Source organism: Camarhynchus parvulus, chromosome 1A, assembly GCF_901933205.1.
Source record: "Camarhynchus parvulus chromosome 1A, STF_HiC, whole genome shotgun sequence".
Taxonomy (NCBI): Eukaryota; Metazoa; Chordata; class Aves; order Passeriformes; family Thraupidae; genus Camarhynchus; species Camarhynchus parvulus.
This window is the reverse complement of record NC_044586.1, coordinates 45,431,646-45,452,933: the sequence shown is the minus strand read 5'-3', so window position 1 is coordinate 45,452,933 and position 21,288 is coordinate 45,431,646. Positions and strand designations below refer to the sequence as shown.

At 36.7% G+C, this 21,288-nt stretch overlaps 1 protein-coding gene across 3 annotated transcripts in view; it reads right to left on the bottom strand.

The window, feature by feature from the left end:
- The window catches only part of MDFIC (MyoD family inhibitor domain containing), a 52,061-nt gene that overhangs the window by 20,628 nt on the left and 10,145 nt on the right, over positions 1–21,288 (bottom strand). For all 3 annotated transcript variants that reach the window (XM_030959482.1, XM_030959479.1, XM_030959480.1), the window contains exon 3: positions 17,855–17,986. In XM_030959482.1, the coding sequence (XP_030815342.1) occupies positions 17,855–17,986 (132 nt within the window). The remainder of the gene's footprint in view (positions 1–17,854; positions 17,987–21,288) is intronic.

Here is a 21,288-nt window from a genome sequence, read left to right as displayed (position 1 = left end):
CTTTTCAGGTTAATATGTTTTTAATCTTTAGCAAAACCAGTAGATTTAAGTCAGTATTTTATACAGTGCTAACACTAGTGGATTTTCAATAAGAATGATAAATATTAGATTAATGATTGAATAGACTGAATCTTTTTTGATAGAAAACTAGCAGATAATACAGGTAGTAATAACTGCACATGAACCTGCTGCCTTGGAAAAGCAATAAAAAGGCCATATATTGCTATAGCATATAATCTATTAGCGTGTTTCACACTTCCTTGTCGTGGGTTTCCTTGCAAAGGGGGCCTTAGAACCGTGACTTCTGCTGTTATTTAACTGACTTTGCACGATAATTTAATTGTAAGGTTACTATCTGGTGAATTCAAGTAGTAAACATTTATTATGGTTTTTGATGGTTTTGAAGTAACTATGCACATTCTCCTTCAGACTGTAAAACTCTTAGCACACTTTAAATGAATATTCACATAGATATGCACCCTGACTACACACTGATTTACACCTTGCAAAGTCCCAGCTGTTCTTAAAAGAAAAATTCTGATGCATGCATTTAACAGGAAAATGTATGTCAACAGAGAGAAACTCTCAACCAAAAGAGGACCAAAAAAAGACAGTCTAAGCTATCATTAGGGATTTTATACAAAACACAGAAACAAGCATACACTGAATGCAGACTCCTCTGAGTCGAAGTCAATCAAAATAAAACATCAGGCGGGAGAGAAGAATTGAGACAGTTAATTAGCAGCCTAATCACATCAAAAGCAATTCCAAAGCAGCTGATACAGACACCCGTGGAGTTTTGCTAGTCTGGCCAATGAAAGTGATGGGAAAAAAACTTTCCAGTTTACAGCATGAGTTATCTGACTACGCACCCAGAGAGGGAAGAACAATTTTTTTCCTTATGTATGACACAATAGTTTATGATGACAAATCAGGCCACAGTAACAGTATTTTTGCAGGTGGATGTGGGAAGAATAAAATGCACAACTCCTGGTTGTAAAAACTGCAATGGTATTTTCAAACATTGAGAAAATACAACATATTGTTTCACTTGACTGTATTCTTAACACTTCCCTCTTCCCAAAATAGTTGCAACTACAACAAGAAGATGAGTTTTTTTGGAAATACAGAGGTCCTGATCGGTTCCACTAACACTGAAAGTCAAGATCTACACATTAATTTGAGCTGGAGGAACTGTTTGATCTCAGTGGACACTGCTCCTACTCCCTCTACATGGATCACAAGGAACAGACCATATGTAAGGGAGGTAGGAATCAGGCCTCTGGTTTTTATCAGTGCTTCTTTGTAACACTGATTTAAGCATAAGGGGGAAAATAAAGCAGATGACAGTCAAGAATTGCACAGTAAAACCAGGGGCTGCCTGAATTCTAGAGTAAAATTAAGGTGATTCTAAATTACTTCTGGAGAAAACATAGATTCTTTAGATATAAAAGGCAACATTTCCCACTGACTAGCAAAAATATCTTAACTTTTCAAGAATATTATATATTGTATGTGTTATAGGTTCAATAAGCATAAAATTGTAATGAAACTGGGAGAACTCGAGTATCTCAATCCTTCTCCATCCCCACTTTCCAACTAAATCCTGACTAGTCTCTAATATGATCTTCAAACTACATCAATAGTTTTCTCTGTCTAGCTATCCAGAATATTAACATTCAGATTACAAGATGTACCTCTGAGTCAACCTGTGAAGTGGCTTTTGTCAGCAATTATTTTTGAATATTTTCTGGGACATAAATAGCATATACTGCAGCTACCATATCACAGAAGGCATACATTAACTAAATAACAAGGTACCATCAAGGCACCATCTATCTTTTAAAATCATTTTTTTACACTGAATTTTTTATACCATGCTGACTTTACAAGGAAAACAAAGTATCAACTAACAGCATCAACCACCTTTTTAGAATTCCTTCTTGTAAGATGTGAGGACATCTTCAAAATGAATACAATATATTATTATGAAACAGGATGTCCTTTGTAACGAAAACACTGTAGTAAAATTGCTGGTACGAGTTTTACAGGACCCACACTGAGAGCACTTTGTTAGAATACATCTGAGAGCACATCCAGGGAACACCTGGTATAACAGAAACAAGGCTGGCAGGGGACAAAGGGAAAAGACATTTTATCCTGTCAGCTTTCACTTGGTGAAGGGTGGACAAGAATGGCAAACGTGTGCATGTGTATCTATCGGTTGAGAAGCAACACAAGTGCACAAGACAGTGCCCAAAGTACTCTTACATCTGTGCAAAGACACCTGCAGTGCCTTCCTCTGGAAGCACTGCAGGACTTTACACACTGTTTGAAGGGTTGCAGGAATTGTATAAAGACGTCTTTGACATATCCAGAGAGATGCAGTTAGCACAGGGAAGCATGAAAAGGGCTCGTAGCCAGGGTTTACAAAGTTGATAAGCATTCCAACTGACAACATGGGGTGACTCTCTATTTACAAATCCTCATCCTTCCTGATGTGATTCTGCAAAATGAACAAATGCCCACTGATTTTCTTCAATGGCTGCAACAGCAAATTTTAAATCTTTGCTAAACTGAGTAAAATCCCTAACATTTTTAGTTACCTATCTTGTAACAATTATCTCAGAATCAAAATACCCTTTGGCTTCTAATTACCATTAGATTGTCAGTAAATTATTCTTCTTTATCAAACACACCTTGCCATCATTAGCAATGTTTTTTCTGAGACTGCAAATATTGTCACCTATGATAAACTTTGCAGATGATCTGGGAATTTTTGGTAGATTGCAATATAATTAGAAATAAAGAGAATTCCCCTAATGCACTGATTGTTAACTACACCTACATAAAGTTGAATACAGTTCTTACTGTAGCATAGTTTGTCACTTCTTGAGAACAAACAACAGGAACTCACCACAAAGTACCAAGAGCCACACACAAACCAGGGCATTATAGGTAACACACACACATACACCTGGGGAATAAATCCCTACATAATGTTTTATTCAAGAGTGGGAAATTTTACCACAAACTTTCCACTTGCAAGATTTCTGTATCCATTTTTCTTCTCAAGCATTTTGCTAGGACTGGAAAAGAATTGTACTGTATTTGCTTTTAGGTTTCATAGCATTACAACTATGTACTGCAGTGGTAACAGTTGCACAGGCATGTTGAATAGCAGGTTTACTCCTGGTCACCATTCCAACACTCCTAGGGCATATTTATGGAGTTTAATAGATTCATTAGTTACTACTGCAGCTAGTTTGTTGTTTGGTTGTTTGTCGTTGCAGCTAGTTTGTGGATTGGTTTTTGGGTTTCTTTAATTTAAGATTTTTTTCTTATTAGAGGTGAGATGTTTAGTTATTTTGTCCTGTGTTTTCTACAGAGGTAATTTATTAAGAGGCATCTTCACCTACTTGGGTTTTTTTTTGTTTGATCAGCTGTTGTTACATCTTCCTTTATAAATCATAGTGGCTTGTAAAACACTGGATCTCAGAAGTGAATAATCATGTGCATTAAGAATCAGAGAATTAGCTTTTTGCTAATTCTTAAAGTAACAAAATTGATTTACTTCTTCAACACAAATAATCAGCAATTTCCTAAATGTGAAGACAGGCCCTGAAATGATAAAGGGCACTAGGAGTGCAATACAATCCATCTCACTGTGGAACAGAATGCTTTGTTTCTGATGCTCCAATTTTAAAAGAAATTTTATCAACCACTAAAGGTAATCCAAGCTGTTGGCGTGACATTACAGCAGTTATGCTATTTGTATCTGCTACAACATCCAGTGATACCACTGCATAAAGACATACTGGTGTCCCATGGAATTTGAAACATTAAATCTCAAATATTTGAAATAGTTTTGATGTCACTCACCATTGTGTTACTTGCTCCCAAATCAAGTAAAAAACATCAAAGAGAAGCTACAAACAACAGGATATCACTTGCTGGGTTTTGCCTCATAAGCAGCACAGCAGGATGCACCAGACAGGAGAGATAACCTCAGTGTCATTAACAGCCGTAATCTGAGCAAGTGCACAAACAGGTCCTCTTGCCTCCAGCACCTCCTGCTCCCTTCCTCAAAACCTCTGCAACCACTGACAAACCAGACTCTGTTTTACCACAGGAAAAAATGTGGGATGGTGAGGCAACAGCTTCTCAGACAAGCCCATACAGCATTCACCTCTGAGTATGAAGATATTCTGAGGTCAGGTTTATTTTCCACTGACCGTATATATAAAGTGTCCACTGTCAAGATTACAGTGGTCAGCTCAACTCACACGAAAAAAATATGCATATAAACTGGCTGTACTTGGTTTTAAAAAGAACCCAAAAGGAAATGCTTGGAATGAGCAATTTCCTTAATGTTCACTGCTCCCTTGATTTCTAGTCCTCAACTCACGTGAGTGACAGGATTTCAGAAGAGTCTAGAAAGTGTTCCACCTCAGGTGTGATCACCTGCTCTCAGTGCACCATCTTTTGTAATCTCTATAATTTTAATACCCAATGCTACTATCAACAAAATTAATTGCAGAAATCAAAAACAGGATTGAAAACACAGTAACAGCAATAGAGAGGATTATATGAAAAGATGGCAGGAAAACACAGAACATGAGTACAAATATAGTAATATATAAATTGATAACTGAGTTTTTGATTCCATTGCTGCATTTATTTTCTCTCTGCTATTTTTTCTTGCAATTTATAGCTGATGCTAAGTTTGGCATTGGCTGATACAAAGCACCAGAAAACTAAAGAAAGAAAGAATGAAAAAAAGCACTGCTGCAAGAAAAATGTAACAAGGGAAGCAAATGGACAATAACACCAAATAACAGCCAAAACTTGGGATTTTACATTATTAAAACAATAGTAGAGCAAAAACATCAAAAGAGAAAAGAGCCGATAGGAACCATCCAGAAGAAGGGAACACTGGAAGGGAAGGAGACAAAGAGAAATAATACATAGTGAGCTGAGCCACTTTACTTCTGTGAGGGCAGAAAAGAGTACGGAAGAAGAAACAAAAAAAAAAATCACAAGTAAAATCCCAGCAAATCTGAAGCATTTGCTACAGAATTTACAAGAAAATAATTAAATGATAACTCATTAGTTGATAAGCAGTGAAATATAACAAAGATAAACATTTCATACTTATACAGAGATCAAGTGCTGAAGCAATAGCTCCCCTTCTGCTCGAGGTCAGAGAGGATCCTGGAGCCCAGGCCAAAAATCAGCCACACTCAGCAGTAGCAGCACAATGGAAAATGGAAATTCTTTGTCAGAAAGCAGGGTGAGGACTTGAGGTCCACAACAATAACTCTTCATGACCATCTTTTCATAACTGCAGACTTCACAGCTAACAGAGTGATTGCCAGTAGGAGAAAAAAGGTGTGGAAAATGGTTGAGAGAGCAGCAAATGTCCATCTATTTCTTGATCCTGAAAAAGCAAAGTGTGAGGAGAAAGAGAAGCTGCATCTATCTGCACAGACAACACACTGAGAAGCTTTAGTCTCATTTATGGATGTTCTTCAGCTGCAAGAATTCCCTTATGGCAAGCAGGGCCCAGCAGATGGATACAGGATACCCCTCACCAATCCACCAGGCTTCTAAGTCCATGGGCTGTGCGAGCGTGGCTTCCCCATCCCAAAGCACTCCAGGGACCCCAGGTCACCAATGGATTTTGCATTACACACAAAGTCCAAGCAGAGCTCCTGTCACCAATGCTGTCTCGTGGGCTGCTATATGCTACTAATGCACCAGCTTGGCATCAGGATGACCCAGAAATGACAGCTCTTTTTCTACCTTTGAACAAACTCTTTGGTGTACCTTGAAGTGATAAGGCACCATGTAACCAAAAATATTTTTGTGAAAGCTGTGCATGTAAGATTCTTGAGAATATACTTTGAAAAGTGCTCTTTTTAGAGTCCTTGAAAAACCTACATTCTCCTTTTTTCTTCCCTATATTCAAATCCACAAGCAACCATGGACTAAAAGGCTGAATCTCTGTATCAGAGATGTCTTTCCCCTTCCCCACCCCACCCCACAGGCAGTTTAACTTCAACTCAAAAACAGTTGTATCATATGCTAAGGGAAAAGGCAACGGAGTCTTTCTGAACATTAACCTTTTTCAGCTGAGAGCTTTGTGTGTCAAATTCAAAACTGAATGCACTGAACATGCAATCATTGTCACCAATACTAAGGAAAAAAAGGCAAATATTCTTTACTTAACTGCTTATTTATCACATTCAACCAAATGATCTAGCAAGACCTCTTTCTGACTTGGCTGGAAAAACCCACACATCCTGGCCAAGTTTTCATAATGACCTCGATTACATGAATTCAATATAGCAATAAAAAGAAAAGCTAAATGAGCTTTTGCCAGCTGCTCACAGGTCCATCCCTTAGAGCAGAGCAACAGTCAGACTGCTGACTGTGCCTGCTGAAGACCAAACTTCCTGTAAAAACGTTGTACTTGGTTTCCTGAAAGGAAGCAAAGCATAAGCTGCTCAAACAATACATAAGAAAGCTCTGATATCTGAGCCACACAGTTACAAATCTGTCCTGTTAGAAAAATACAGTGCCACATCAGTGACCAACAGCAACAAGCACAAAAATTCAGAGAAACAAATGCATTAACTCAATGGGAAAAAAAGCATCAGACTAGTTGAAAAATAGATAAATTGTTTTAATGGGATGAAATTACCTGTAAAACATTTTTCTTTCATTCCACAACTGATCTAAAATTCTGATTCTCCACTCTGTTAATGAAACAAGATGTAATTCCCTATGAAATTGTTGTGCCCAAACGATATTAACAGTAAAATACTAGTTTTTATTTCTAACATGCAGATAGGGATTATTCTCATTGCAGCATGCTTAAAAGCATTCAACATTACCTACAGAATTATTTTCATTCTCTATTAAAAATAGTTCTTTCAATTTCAAAACTATGCAATTTGACCCACTGAAGTTTATTTCGTTCATCTTTTGGTTTAAATATTTTTAAGTAGCATTTAAATTTAAATTAGCTCCATGCTTGGAATCAGCGCTTCTTGCAACACAGTTGTTTTGTTTTGTTTTAAAACCTTTTGTTTTGTCTTAATTAGAAGACATACTTCTCTTCATTCACAGAAAAAAAATCCTTCTGCACTAATCACAATTACTTTTTTTATGGAGTGCAGATACAGAAATGAAATCTGTGCTGTGTCAGTATTATCCGCAATACTGAAAAATGTCCATTTATGCATTTCAAAAAGATTTTTACAATAAGCTGAAGGATTTCAAGAAAAGAAACATCATTTTAAGTGAAAGCATGATAATTTAGCTACTTTTTTTTGTCCTTTTACAGTTTAAGAGCTTTAAAAAGTCACAGCTGAGACAGCAAGCTTCTCTTACCCACAAAGATCCAACGCACAGCACAGCAACCACATCAAACACAACCCACCTTCCCTTGCTGCTTACACAAGCCTTCAGCCACACAAAAGCATTCCCAGCATCATCAGCAACAGCAGCACCTGCCCAGACTGGTGACAGGTGAGCTAACCTGCTCCTCCATCCCCCTGTGCTGTGCAGCTTTTCCCTGCCTGGCAAACACTGCAGCCTCACTTCTTGCACTTCTTGGCCCCAAACAAAAACACTTAGGAAACCACTCAAACAACTGCTACGGCGGCAGAACTACATTGTTCTTAATACCACCATATCCACTCTTCTGGAGAGTCCTGGCAATCTGCCATTTTATCTGCCATTTGGAATTAATTCCAGCACCCTTTTCTTTCATGTCCTTGAGTATAACTGGCTACATTTTACTGTGCCATAACATTTTCTGAGGCTGCTAGAACTAACAAATCATTATGGAATATTTCCCTACTACCTTTTATTTAATTAGCATTATGATGATTCAGCCAAAATTCCCTGTTTCTGTACAATGAAGTACAGAGAAGCCAACCTACTCAAAAATCACCAATATTTTATTTTTAAATACATGCTTTTTATTGGCTTCCCCAGTTTTCAGTCTTTAACTTTCTGCTTTTGTCAGTAGCTACAAACTAAGACCAGGTTAATTTTTTTTTTTTATTTTATGAAAATTTAAATCTCATATAATCACATGGCTCTAGAAGCTGAGTTTCGTAGCGTGTTGTAAAATTTAATAGCTGGGGGTTTTGCCTGAATTGCACAGTATCTTTACAAAATTCACTGTTGGTTCTCCAATAGTCAGGTTACTCATGCTAACACAAAAAACTTCATTGCTGCTTAAAAAACAGCTTAAATGTTGATGTTAACACATAGATACTGAAACAGGCTTTTGTACTGAAGCACTTTAAAATACTTTCAGTCAACCTCTAAGCACAACCTCACTGCTGTTGCTTACAGGTTTGCTATTGTAGTCGAGAAGAAGCGGGGAAACAAAGGACTGTTCAAGCAACCAACCAAACAAACAAAAATAGAAAAAGGGGCACTAGAGAAAACTATGCAAACAGAAAAGAGAAAAATGGTTTGGCATCAGAATTATGAGAGGGATGGGTCAGTCTTTTCTTTATCCTTTTACTTTAAGGGAAAGAGGATACAGAATAATTTCTTAAAAATAGGAACAAACCTTCAGCATTCCTCCAACTTTGATTCCACCATATCACTGATACGCACCCTTTACTTTCTTCCAAAATTACCCTAAATTCTAAGGAGATTTTTTTAAATCAATAGTTTCAAGTGCCATTCCATTATAGCCATCGTGAAATGCACTCCTATCCCTAAGTTTTGAAAGTAAAGTATATTTTCTATCAAAACCTTCCCTGGGCTTTCAAGCAAGTCTTCTCTCCTTTTCCATAAGGACCTGCTTCAAAAACATTCAACAAAATATAAATAATGAGACCTGAACTTCTTGTCCTATTCCAGCTATCACAGCAGAATTCCTGGTGTGGATGCTGATTTGATAACAAAAGCTTTTGCCAGGTTATTTTCTCTTGTTCAAGGAGGGAGCATAGCCCAGCAGATGGGATCTCTCCTGTTCTTCTGAAAATGCTAGAGTAGCAGATGTTCTATAGTAACACCAACAATCAAAACCAAATAGTGATTTACTTAAAATTGAGTCTGTCAACTAAACTGTAAGAAAAGGATTCCGCAGATGTAACACTATGCTACAAACGGGAATCAGAAAATCAAGCGGACTGAGAACTATCTCAAGCAACAGTCAAAGGAGTGGAACAAGAAGAGGAGTGGATAAAAACCAGATACCTTTTACTAGAATTCCTCCTTTAAAAAGTGTTCTGAGTTGTTTTTTCCCTTCCATATTTCCAAAGTTAAACACTGTCTTATTTGTTGTAAATACAAAACTCACACTAGTTGCAAGTTTCCAGGATTTGATCCAGCACGGGACAGCTTACAGCAGGGCTGTGCAGAAGACTCTCAGGGAGCACAGAGACCTTACAGCTGCTTCAGCTGCCTTAACGTACACGGTCAGTTACTTCATAGCGTGATTAGCGTACAGCCCCACCCAACGATCTATCTACTGCTGGATAAAAATATTTACCTATACTGATTTTATAAATATGACAGTGACTCATCACTAAAAAGTCATCACACAGTAAAAGAATATATATATATATATATATATATATATATATATGTAGGAGGGAAATACTTCACAAAGTTATAGTTACAAAGTGAGCTGCAAAATACTAAATGAAATTGTGTAATTTGATAAAGGATAAAGTCACCTATAGGAAAACTACATGTACATTATCCAAGGTTAGCTCTGTATCCTGCCTCACCATCCAAATATTTTTCTGCATCACCTCTGTGAAAAACTGAGGTTGACCCCTCAGACAAGTTTTACCAGGCAGGTTAATGCCAAATCTTCTCACCAAAATTATTTTCTTTAATTTTGAAATTCAAGCAAAAAAAGTATTGTTCACTGATCTCCTGTATTCCTGAATTGTACAGACCTAAAGGATGTTCCATTCTGGTTTGACACTGCTCTTACAGCCAGTTCTGGTCAGCACAATAATCTTTCATTGCTTTTCTGTCAAAATGTGAATTTTATTTCAACTTGCAACTTATGGAATATAGTCAAAATATGCACCAGTCCTATTGAAGAAAGGAGACTGGGAAAGGTAGATGCCTTCTAACTGGCTAAGAGGTTTTATTTTTGAAGATGTACTTCTGAGTTACCTGTACCTGAGAACAGGCTTCCCCCTGATGTGCCAAAGAATGGGCAATAGTTTATGCTGTCTCTCAGTAGCAAACACTTGCCCTGAAGGTCAAATCTGACTCATAGGCCATTTTTTAATAGGTTTGCCTAACTCTTTGCTCTACTTGACTTGTCTCAAAAGCAAACTTCTTAACATTTTATGCAAACATTATACAACCTTGAGTTATAAATCAATAAAGCTCACTTAAATGTGAGGAACCTTTGCAACAGGAAATAGTCTCTTAGCTGAAATTCTGCTGTAATTAACATCTGCATTGCTAAATTTTCTCCAAACAAGTGTCATAATATTTATAGTTCAAAGAGAAAACATGATAATTGAGATACTGCATAGTATTTGAGGCAAGAAAGTTTACAAGTAAAATTTAAGCCTCTAAAAATCATGGGTCCAGACAAACTCAGAATTGAAAAGTTCTTCTGGTAGGATGCATGAGTTTGCATTTTATAATCACAAACTTCAAGAGCAGTCTCCACACAAAAATGTTTCTCACACACCAGAACACTCCAGTTCACTCAAAAAGAGTTAAGGCTCAGGTAGCAAATAATCAACAATTCTCTTAAATCAAGCCTCAATATACGTGGAAGCCTACTTTGCCAGTAAAATGATTTTTAAAAATTGGTATTAGAAATACCCTGAGTGACCACAGCTGTTCGACATTTTAATGTTTTTCAAAAGGCTCCTTGGGTTTGGATTATGAAAAAATTTTTAAGGGAAAACAGAAAACCACACCACAACAAGACACCAACAGGTCATAGGCTCCTGTTTCTCCTTGTCTTTTATAAAAATACCTTCATTGAAAGGTACTTGTGGGTTCTTTTGCACTATAGGTATCATATTATCAGAATGTATGAGAAGTAAGCAGTATTCAGATGTCCATTTCCTCTATGTAGCTATATAAAGAAGAAAAATGTTTAACTGTGATTACTTAGCTAAGGCTTATCCTGTCACCATGAGTCCCTCTCCCCCTCTTCCACTTTTTTATCAGTAAATCAAAAAATAAAAAAATATTTAAAACTATTTTGACCCTTAAATTTTGAAGAATTCATTTCATTATTTTGATGTAAACACAATATACAATATACTGCCTTTGAGCTTAATAAACCTACACCATGCTTTTCACACCAATGAGAGCAAGTACTAAATTAAATCTAAAACAAGAAAAAAAGAACTTTTGCCATGGCTTAAATTCATGACATTTTTGCCAGCAGACAGGTTCCTCAAAGTATGTCTTAGATAATGACACTTTCTTACACTTTGTAATTTAGTGTTTTCTTTGCTAAATATGGCTAACTAAATACTATTAGTACTGAAACAGAAGAGTAAAACTACCCTGACTCATTGGCTTGGTAGTATAATATTTCACATAGAATGCAGTCAAGAGTTTTATTATTCCTCCTCTTTAAAGAACTACTACAAGCATATTCTACTTTTTTCCCTATAAGAGGAAATAATCAGAAAAAAAATATAACTATTCTTTCCCATATAGGCATAACAGCATGATTAATTCTGAGACAGTACCAATACAACACAGGAAAATATTCTGAAATAAAGATACAATTTACTCCAGGCCCAAACACAGCAAGCACAGTAATCTTCACGTTACTTGAAGAATTTCACCTTTGTCTGGTACTGATGATTACTGCCATCCAAACTTCCTCAGCCTCAGACCATAAATACAAATAACATTTTGAGAGCCACAAGTAAAATAAAACAGAAACTAAAAGGCTCCAAGTAATTCTGGCTATTAGTGATATGCAGAATACCTACACCTATCTTATGGCCATCTGGAACAGTTTAAGTTTGACTACTGTTCTGTAAATGGATCAACAACAGCAAGAAGTTTATTTCATGACATGAAGTGACAACAAAGTATACAAATTCCTCATCGATCTCAGTCCACCATGAGCCGCATTGCCTTTCAGCATGCAATGTAGAGTTGAAGGGAAGAGGGTATACAGAAAACAAATACACCTGGCAGCAGCTCAGTGTACAAGGGACTACTAGAGCAACACTCAGGTCATTCTGTAAACACAGAAACACACAGGATCAGTTAGGTTGGAAAAGACTTCTGAGATCATTGAGTCCAACTTATGACAGAACACCACCATGTCAACTAGATCATGCCACTAAGTGCCATGTCCAGTCTTTCCTTAAATATCTCCAGGGATGGTAATTTCACTACCTCCCTGGGCAGTCCATTCCAACATCTGATCTTCCTTTCTGTGAAGAAATTCTTCCTGATGACCAACCTAAACTTCCCCTGGTGCAGCTTGAGACTGTTTGCTTATCCTGGGAGAAGAGACCAACTCCCACCTGGCCACAACCTCCTTTCAGGCAGGTGTAGAGAGTGATAAGGTCTCCCCTGAGCCTCCTTTTTTCCAGGCTAACACCAAAGACCCAGTCAGATTCTGAAGAGTGTAACTATAATGGTACAGCTACCTGTGAAAATCCCTCTCTACCCAGGAGAGGGTAAAGTGAAGATCAAAGGGAAAGGCTTTGATTGTGCAACCCACCAGGCCCCTCAATAGGCCTGAGAAGGTTTTCGAAGACTTTTGGAGCAGGTGTAGTAAAAGAACTGCCAGGTCAGAGGAAAAACAGAAGCAACACAGGCTAGTTCTGTGCTGGGGAGAGGATTAGAAAATCTCTAGGAGAGGAGTTCTCAGGGAGGACCTCTTTACATCTCCTAGCCAGATTTGTCATAGATTAACCTCTTTTTAAAGAAGGTTCTAAATATCAAATACTGTGCTGCTGTATAAATATTGAACTGATTAAGCTTTGTTCATTCGTAGGTTAACGGATTTTTCTACCTGGGTCTATTTGGAACATTGTACATAAATCACTTCTTTAACTAATAGAATACACCTTTCAAACCCAGTAATATATTTTGAATAATTTCCATTAATCTATTCTGCACAATTTCTGTAGTCACACACTGTTATGCTGCAAGACTGTATTTGTCATACTTTTTAGCTTTGAAAAGAACCATTTAAGTTAACTCAAGCACTTTGCACTATTTTGTAGACAGAATAAACAGGATCATCTGAAATCACAGTAATTTTAAGATGACTGTGCATCATAGAACAGCCAAGAAAAGATATCTGGATTAATATCAAACAAAACAGACTTCTAACAGCAGATTAGCTACTTCTTGTTGGGAAAAAAACCCCGAAATACGAACAGCATAACAAACTACAGAAATCACTCAGCCAGACAAAGGAAAGGAATTTCCAAAGCTTAAAATTAAATAAATAATGTAAAGTGAAAATGTCAACATAGAATACAGAAAACAAAAAGATAAAAATATTTAGGTTTTTACTCCAGAAGAATATAGTAAATAAAATATTTTACATGGTAACAAGACCACATAAAATTGATCCCCACAGAGCTGAAAGAAGCATTCCTTTCTCTGAAGAACCAGTCTTATCAGGAGGGTGTTCCATGGAGGAGAAAGAGACAACTGAAGCTAGAAAATGATGGATAGCAATGACCTTTCTATCTGTAAAACATGGGCATATTTTAGGTATTTAATCTTCAGAATTGGATTATTATTAATCAATTATTCATGACAATTTGAATCTATGGTAGATGTTTTTTGTTTTCTTAAATATCACATAGCTAAGCTTCTGCTGGAGAACTGGAAAGGAGATTAAATCCTCACAAGCAAATAGTGTTTAAGACTGGCATTTTATTCCCTCCTAAACATTCCCTTCCCTGCATAGCAACACCCATTGAAGATAACCTAGTGCCCTCTGCAAAAATCCTGCCTAAGTATTCTAAAATCCACCTTTATAGCCTTTTTTTCTCTAAGGGGAAAAAAAATCCCATACCTCTTCCAGAGAACAAAGAAGAGCATTGTGGTTACACAGAGCAGCAAAAACTGCTATGGCTTCATTCCTATAGCCACAGGTTACCCCGCTGCATGTTTAACGTGCACTCCTCCTCACTTGCCAACAGTGAGTGATAACAGAAGCAGAACCACTTCATTATGGGCCACCAGACCATACAATGAAAATAAGCAGAAGGTGTTTGCAGATATTTTAAATGCACTGCCAAAAAAGATAGCAGATGGAGTTATTCTAAAGCTCTTTTGAAAAGCAGAACTCCTACAGTCAGAAATAATATAAAAAATACATATGCGTCTGTGAAGAGATGGGAACAGGTATCAACATTTTCTAGAAGAATAACTGTACTGAAAAATGTGTGTCTTCCCAGCTGGAGGAACCCCTATGGAAAGACTCTCCTTCACTCGGGTTCTAAAATTCAAAGATATGGATAGCAGTTGCCACCTTATGATGACTACAGCCAATTTAACACACATAAAGCCACCAAGGATTTGGCAGCTTTTCCTGTTCCCAAATACTCTGTTAAAAAAGTACACCTTATTCCTATTCTAACTGAAATTCCTGACATTATATTTAGTTCTCCGTTTGTCTTGCTAGAATTGAAGAACTATCTTAACAAATTTCTGTTTGTTGTGGCATGCTTCTTAGGGACTAGGCAAAGCCCCTCTTTATTCCCTTTGTTAACACCAAACAGATTGAATTCCAGGAGGTTTTCCACAACATGGCACGTTTTCAACTACTCCAGTCATTCCTGAGATATTTGTGGTTCTCCCCTGACCCTTTTCCAACTGAACAGTCTTCCAGTAACAGTTATGCAAGTGTATTAACAATTACTACAGAAAGGTAATACAACTGCTTCCTTCTTATGCAGCCCTTCATTGTTTATATGTCAGTATACAGTAATCTTTTGATTCTCAAACTCTCTTCAAAAACAATAAATTCTTTGGTTGAGGCTTCCCATAAGATTAACCATTTACCCAGGACATTCTGAACATTTTCATTAATGGGGAGAAGGGATGCTCCAAAGGAGACAGGGAAAAGGCTAATCTGGAGGAAATCTCTGGAGGCTCAAAAAGGGAGCTTGAAAAAAAGAGTGAAAGGGCAAAGCAAGGTGAACATAAAACATCTTACTGTGGAAAATGGGGGCAGTGTTTTAGTTTATTGATGTTGCCTGGTAAACTGAGTTCACAAGTGCAAATGAGAAATCATACATAATGAAGTCATTACAGGGGCTCTAACACTGGACTTCGTTGTTAGCGTGCCAGTAAATCTGACTGATTAATCTAATTCCATATAACAGCAGGATAAAACAGCTGCAAACAAGGAAATCCTTGGAAATTAAATGCTGAAAACATTTATAAAGTAAAAGCTAATGCTAAGACAAATGGAGTATGTATCAAATGTGGGGATGGAAAACAATCTGTATGGGGAAAAAAAGAAACTGAATCATTAGGATAGTGTGGAACAGTTGTGAAGTATGTGCTGTCTAAAACAATTTTTAGAAAGAGTTTTAAAATATACTGTAATAATCAAAACACTGTTTATTTCTAACCTCAAACTTCTTTCAATATGCAACAGTCCGTGAACTTTAGTTTGGTGGGGTAATAGACCTGGTTGAATCAAGACCATTTTGAGCTACAATACTTAGTTTTTACATGAAATACCTAAGTATTTGTGATAAGTGTTTGTGATAAGAAACCTTATGTTTGCTGCACTTGTTCTAGTTTTCAAACTTGGCTACTAGGTATATTGAGTTGTAAAACTTCTGCAAACTACAAAATGTATAACTGGTCAAACACTGTTCCTCAATTTTTAAAAGGAGAACAAACTTCCCTACTCATAAGCCTCACAACCCCCCAAAAAAAGAAAAAGAGACTGCTTTGATTTCATCATTTTTGCTTCTTCCATGTAGAAAACTTTAAACTAAAGGTTATCTGAAGCAAGGAGAGGTTTGCAGCATAGCACCTAATCAAATATGACTCATAATAAAGCCTCTACTACACACCAATTAAGACTAAGTGTTTTAGAAACTTACAGCTTTCAGCTAAACTTGCTTTCCACAAAGTCAGAGTGCTACTCTGACTTTGAGTCAGAGTAAAGCTACTCATGACTCCAGGATGAGGACAGTCATGCACACTGGAATACATTTTATCCTATCTTGCCCCTTTTCCCTTTTTTTTTTTTTTTTCCTAAATTCAGCAGCAACTAACCCTTCCATCCCAGAGATATAATTATGTATAATCATCAAGTCACTTTATCAGGGGTTTCCACTATCTGCTGCAAATTCTACTATATGTTGAAAAAAGTATCATTTCCTCACACTCCCCAGTGCAGCCACTGCAGTATGTCTTGGTGGTGAACAGATTAGAGGATTCACAGAACCACCCTACAGTCCTCAAGGGTTTGGGAATAAGGTAACTTCTAGGAAGAGGGAATGAGAAGGAGGCTATTCCAAAAGCAGAAGATGCCACCTTATACACCCTTCCATATCCTCAACATAAGCACAAAGCAATTACTTGTCCAGGGACAGTTAGGTTTAAAACAATAACCTTTTGGAATGAAGTAAATCTTAATTAAACTCTCAAGCTGTGCAGGACAATTCTCCCTGTTTATAGCCCTTTAAGAATTATTTTAAATCATCAGATTTAAATATAATTATTTAAAATAATCAGATTTAAATATCTGATATGGTAAATTCAAGTTTCCTGTAAAGGATTGAGATAACTGTTCAATACATTAGAGGTGTAAGTATTTACTGGGATTAATTATTTAGGGAAAAAAAAGGATTAACTAAGATTTGAAAATAATTTCAAATACTAACACCAAGTTCCAGAGAAGATAAATGTATAGATAAGACTAAAAAACAACTAAGCAAAATAACAAAACAATTGAAAAAAAAACCCCTTAGAAGAAACAGATAACTGCAGCAAAAAATCACAAGTTTTGACAACAGCAGGTTCAGAAATATGAATTTACCCCACTGTCAACAGCATAGTGTGCATTGTAAAGAGAGACTAACACTGAAATATGTGATCAGACAACCTCAAGAGAGCTGAAGCACCACTCTGCATTTAGTCCATTTTGTTTCTGAATACACCCAATAATTAAAGAATAGTTCCTTATGCTGCCCCTCCCTTGAGCAAATAACGTTCAAGCATTCACAAAATTTTAGAGCATTGCAGAGTATTACCTCTGGCAATTGACAGAAATATTTTTGCCTTAAGAGGGTACAATGTCAGTCCAAGACAGGAAAATAGGAATGATTTTGCATACCTTTTGAGTTTTAAAGCATACAGGACATACACTAGGAATATGGAGCTGTAAAAACTAATTTAAAAACTCCACAGTTCCATAGCATGGGTCTACTACTTCAGGACTCAAAACCCTTAAAAAACTTACACCTGACCAGTACTCAGTGCATCTGGAAGCAACTGCTCTCAGCATAGCTCACTCTGCTGCTTAAATATATGCATTACCTGGAAAATTAAGGGTGATGACACCTAGCACAGCTGCATACAAGCAGTACTAACTACTGTACTATTAACGAGAAGAATGTAACACTAACGCTTTAAAAGCTTAGATGCTACAGAGGTCTACACCATACTGTACCACTTGAATCACACCTTTCTTTATACTTGTTGCTTATGCATGCTGACAGGAGTCAATCTGGGAAATAAATTCAGTAGATGTGCATTAGAGTTGCGACACAATTGCATTTGACACACATTTAACAGAGTCAACAGGCAGTATCCCATTACACTGTGAAAGCAAGCCTCAGCGGCAGCAATTTGTTCTGGAAATACTTACTTCTGATGAGGTCACCATCAGTGCGATTCCCCCAGATGAACTGCTCTTGGATCTCTGCTTGTATACTTTGATTACTGGAAGGCTGGTTTATGTCTCTATCTTCTGCCACAGCAGACTCTTGGTCAGTTTTTCCTAAGTCAAAAGAAATTTCAAAATATTAATTTCTACATTATTTTTTCTCTATGTGAGCAAAACTAATTTTGAAAATTAAAAGTATGTTGGCATAAATTATAACTTGTCTTAGCATCTGCTTTTGTCTCCTTAGAATTAACTTCCAATAAAGTTGATTTTCTATTTGTTTTCTGGCCTAGATCAATATAATTTCTTGTTAAGAAAGACTTTTAGTCATATTGTATCCAATTGTGCAAAATAATACTCAGCAACTCAGCAGCTTCTGTAGCAAATTATATTTTTGGGGGTGTGAGGTGTTTTCTTATTTAGTTACCTTCCACTAAGTGTTCATATAAAAATTTTAATAGCTTTGTCACACAAAAAACCATTATTTTTTACCCACATACATGTGGCTCTAGCACATAAAAGTTAGAGTAATTTCACAAAATTTTGTTCTCTATTTTTTATAATTAAACACATAATCAAAGACAAATACAGATGAAGCTTCAAAAGTGACTAGTACAAAAATTCAGAAAAATTATTGTACCACAATTACCTATTTTTTGTTGAAAAAAATATTTTTAAAAAGCCACTGCTGATCAAAAGTAAGCACTTAGCCAATAATGAAAAGAAAAAGTATTTCTTCTCTCCAAGTATACATAAGATGCAGGGAAAATTCCATAGTAAGCTTATTTGAGGGATTCTTCAGCTTATTTCACAATGTAACAGATGTTGTTTTGATGATGTTGCCAGTTATCACAAGGAGACCAGAATTTCCTCAAACCAAAGCAAGTGACAGTTTTCATCTTCACTGTCATTAATGTTTTAATAATCAAATCCACACACACAAATCTTTCTGTTCTTGATTGTTACCGATTTTTCCTACCGGCATTCAAGGAAACATCTCTAAATCTGGATTTACTTTGTTCATTATTCACAGCAACAGATAATCAGTTTATATTACTTACTCAAGGGACCTGTAAAACACTAAATATTTTCATAATATGGGTTTTTTGAGTATATCTACAACATTTAATATTTACAGTGAACCTAGATGAGCAACTGCTGAAAAGTCTGTTAACTATTTATTTGTTTCAAATAAATACATTTATAAATCCTGTATTACAGTTTCATATACTGTATCCTCTAGTAAAGCAATTATTCCAGTCATGAGACACAGAAAAATCACTTTTTGCTACTGTGACATAGTAAAGGGTAGTTTCTCATGTAACCCACAGCAGTTTGATTTTAAATCCTAACTTTCTGCCTTTGTTATCCACCCTATTAAACTGAGGCACTGGACATCACTCAAAATAATATATGCCATGTTGTGTGTATAGCAGCATATGCCTTCAAGCACTGCTGCTCCCCTTCTATCAATTTCCACCTCTGAAATGTCTGACCTAGCTACCTCCGTAGTATTTTGCTCTCAGTCCTCCCTCCCACCAGCAACTTGTCAGTATTTCCTCAAGCCCATCCTGAGAGGAACTGTTTCATTTGGATTGGTGTAGTTATTGAAATGAATGGGAAGATATTGACTTTAATGAGTTTTGCCCCTTGCCCTGATGACTTAATCTTACCTAGATACTCATCCTATTGACATGAAAAAAACCAAAAAACCAAAACAACAACAAAAAACAAACCAACAAACCTACCAAACAACCAAACAAACAGAAACCCCAAACCAAAACCAACAACAACAAACCAAAATACAGAGTTTTTCAACACCTTTGACAGACATCAGATACAAATTATTTCTGCCTGGTATCTATCAAATATGAAGTGGCTGTATTGAAGTATGATGATTTAGCCTGTGCAGTTAAGAATTAGGTGCAAATATGTTTCAAAAGTGTTTGAAAAGTGTTCTGGAATAGACTGAATAAAAATAAGTAGTGTCCTGACAGAGCTAGTGTAAAAGCACTCTGCTTTCCACAAACACTAAGCTTAAATGAGCTATTTTATGAGATTGTGCTCTTAAATTACTTTACTACATTGATGGCACCAAAATTACAATATGTAGCCAGCAGTGCTAGTACAGACCCAGAGAGTAGCTGTATACAATGCTCTCATATAGGATATGACTTTGCAGAACTTTATTATTTCATGTAGTAAACAATGAATGGCTATAAGGAAACAATAATGTTAATATTATGAGGCCCTTAGCGCTCTAGATTACATTTTTATCTAAGAAATCTGAAGGACTGCAGAATACAATCAGTCATCATTATTCATATGAATTTATTTTTCATCCCTCTTCTTGTTTTCAGTTCAGTATTTTTTTCTCTTTTTTTCTTTTCATTGTCTAGGCTGTATGTGTATTTTTCATGTGCACTTTTATTGTCCTAGCTGGATATAGTAAATGGTCAGTCAAGACCATGTAAACAATAGTACACGTTAACAAGAATAAAAAAGCACCATTAAAAAGTTAAACAGAAACAATGTTGCAATCGAGAAGCAAACAATTTTGCTAGAAAGTTCAAAACAATTAACATTAATTTGATCTATTGAATTCACATGAAGACTTCTCTGTAAATGCACATAACAGAAATCTACAATGTTAAACACCTGTTTGGTATCTTATTTTGCACTCCAGAATTACCCACTGGAGCAGCTCATCCTGATAGATGCTGTTCTGTGGTGTGGTGAGCTCACCCTGGGCAGCAGCAGCTAAGGACCATGCAGCCTCTCCTCCCTTGCCCAGCCCCCAACAGGACAAGGGGAGAGAACAGAAAGACCCAAGGGAAGAAACTTGTGTGTCAAGATACAGTTTAATAAGTGAATAAAAGAGGAAGGAAAAGTAAAACAGGAGATGTAAAGGCAATCACTCACCATCTCCCACAACTAGACTGATGCCCGAGCTAATCTCTAAGCAATGGCTACCTCCCCTAAAACCTCCTCCCCTGTTTTTATTGCTGATCATGACATTCTATGGCATGGAATAGCCCTCTTGTCAACCTGGGCCACCTGCCTGCATCATGTCCCCTCCCAGTCCCACGCCTATCTGCAGTCTACTCACTGGAGAGAAAAGTGGGAAAAGAGAAAACCTTGACTGATGCTGTGCAAGTGCTGCTCAGCAATAGTCAACCCACTGGTGAGCTATCAACCTTGCTTGAGTCACTGATCCCAAACACAGCACCACAGGGGTTGCTATGAAGAAAATTAACCCCATCGCACCCAGACTTAGTTCAATGGGGCTTTAGAAATAGTAGACCTTATGATCTCTTTGATATATTTGAGCATTTTTTCATAAATCCCTTCTGTTGCATCCGACTACTGAGAAAAGACACACACTGGTGTCTTGATTCAGTTGCTTTTTCTTGAAT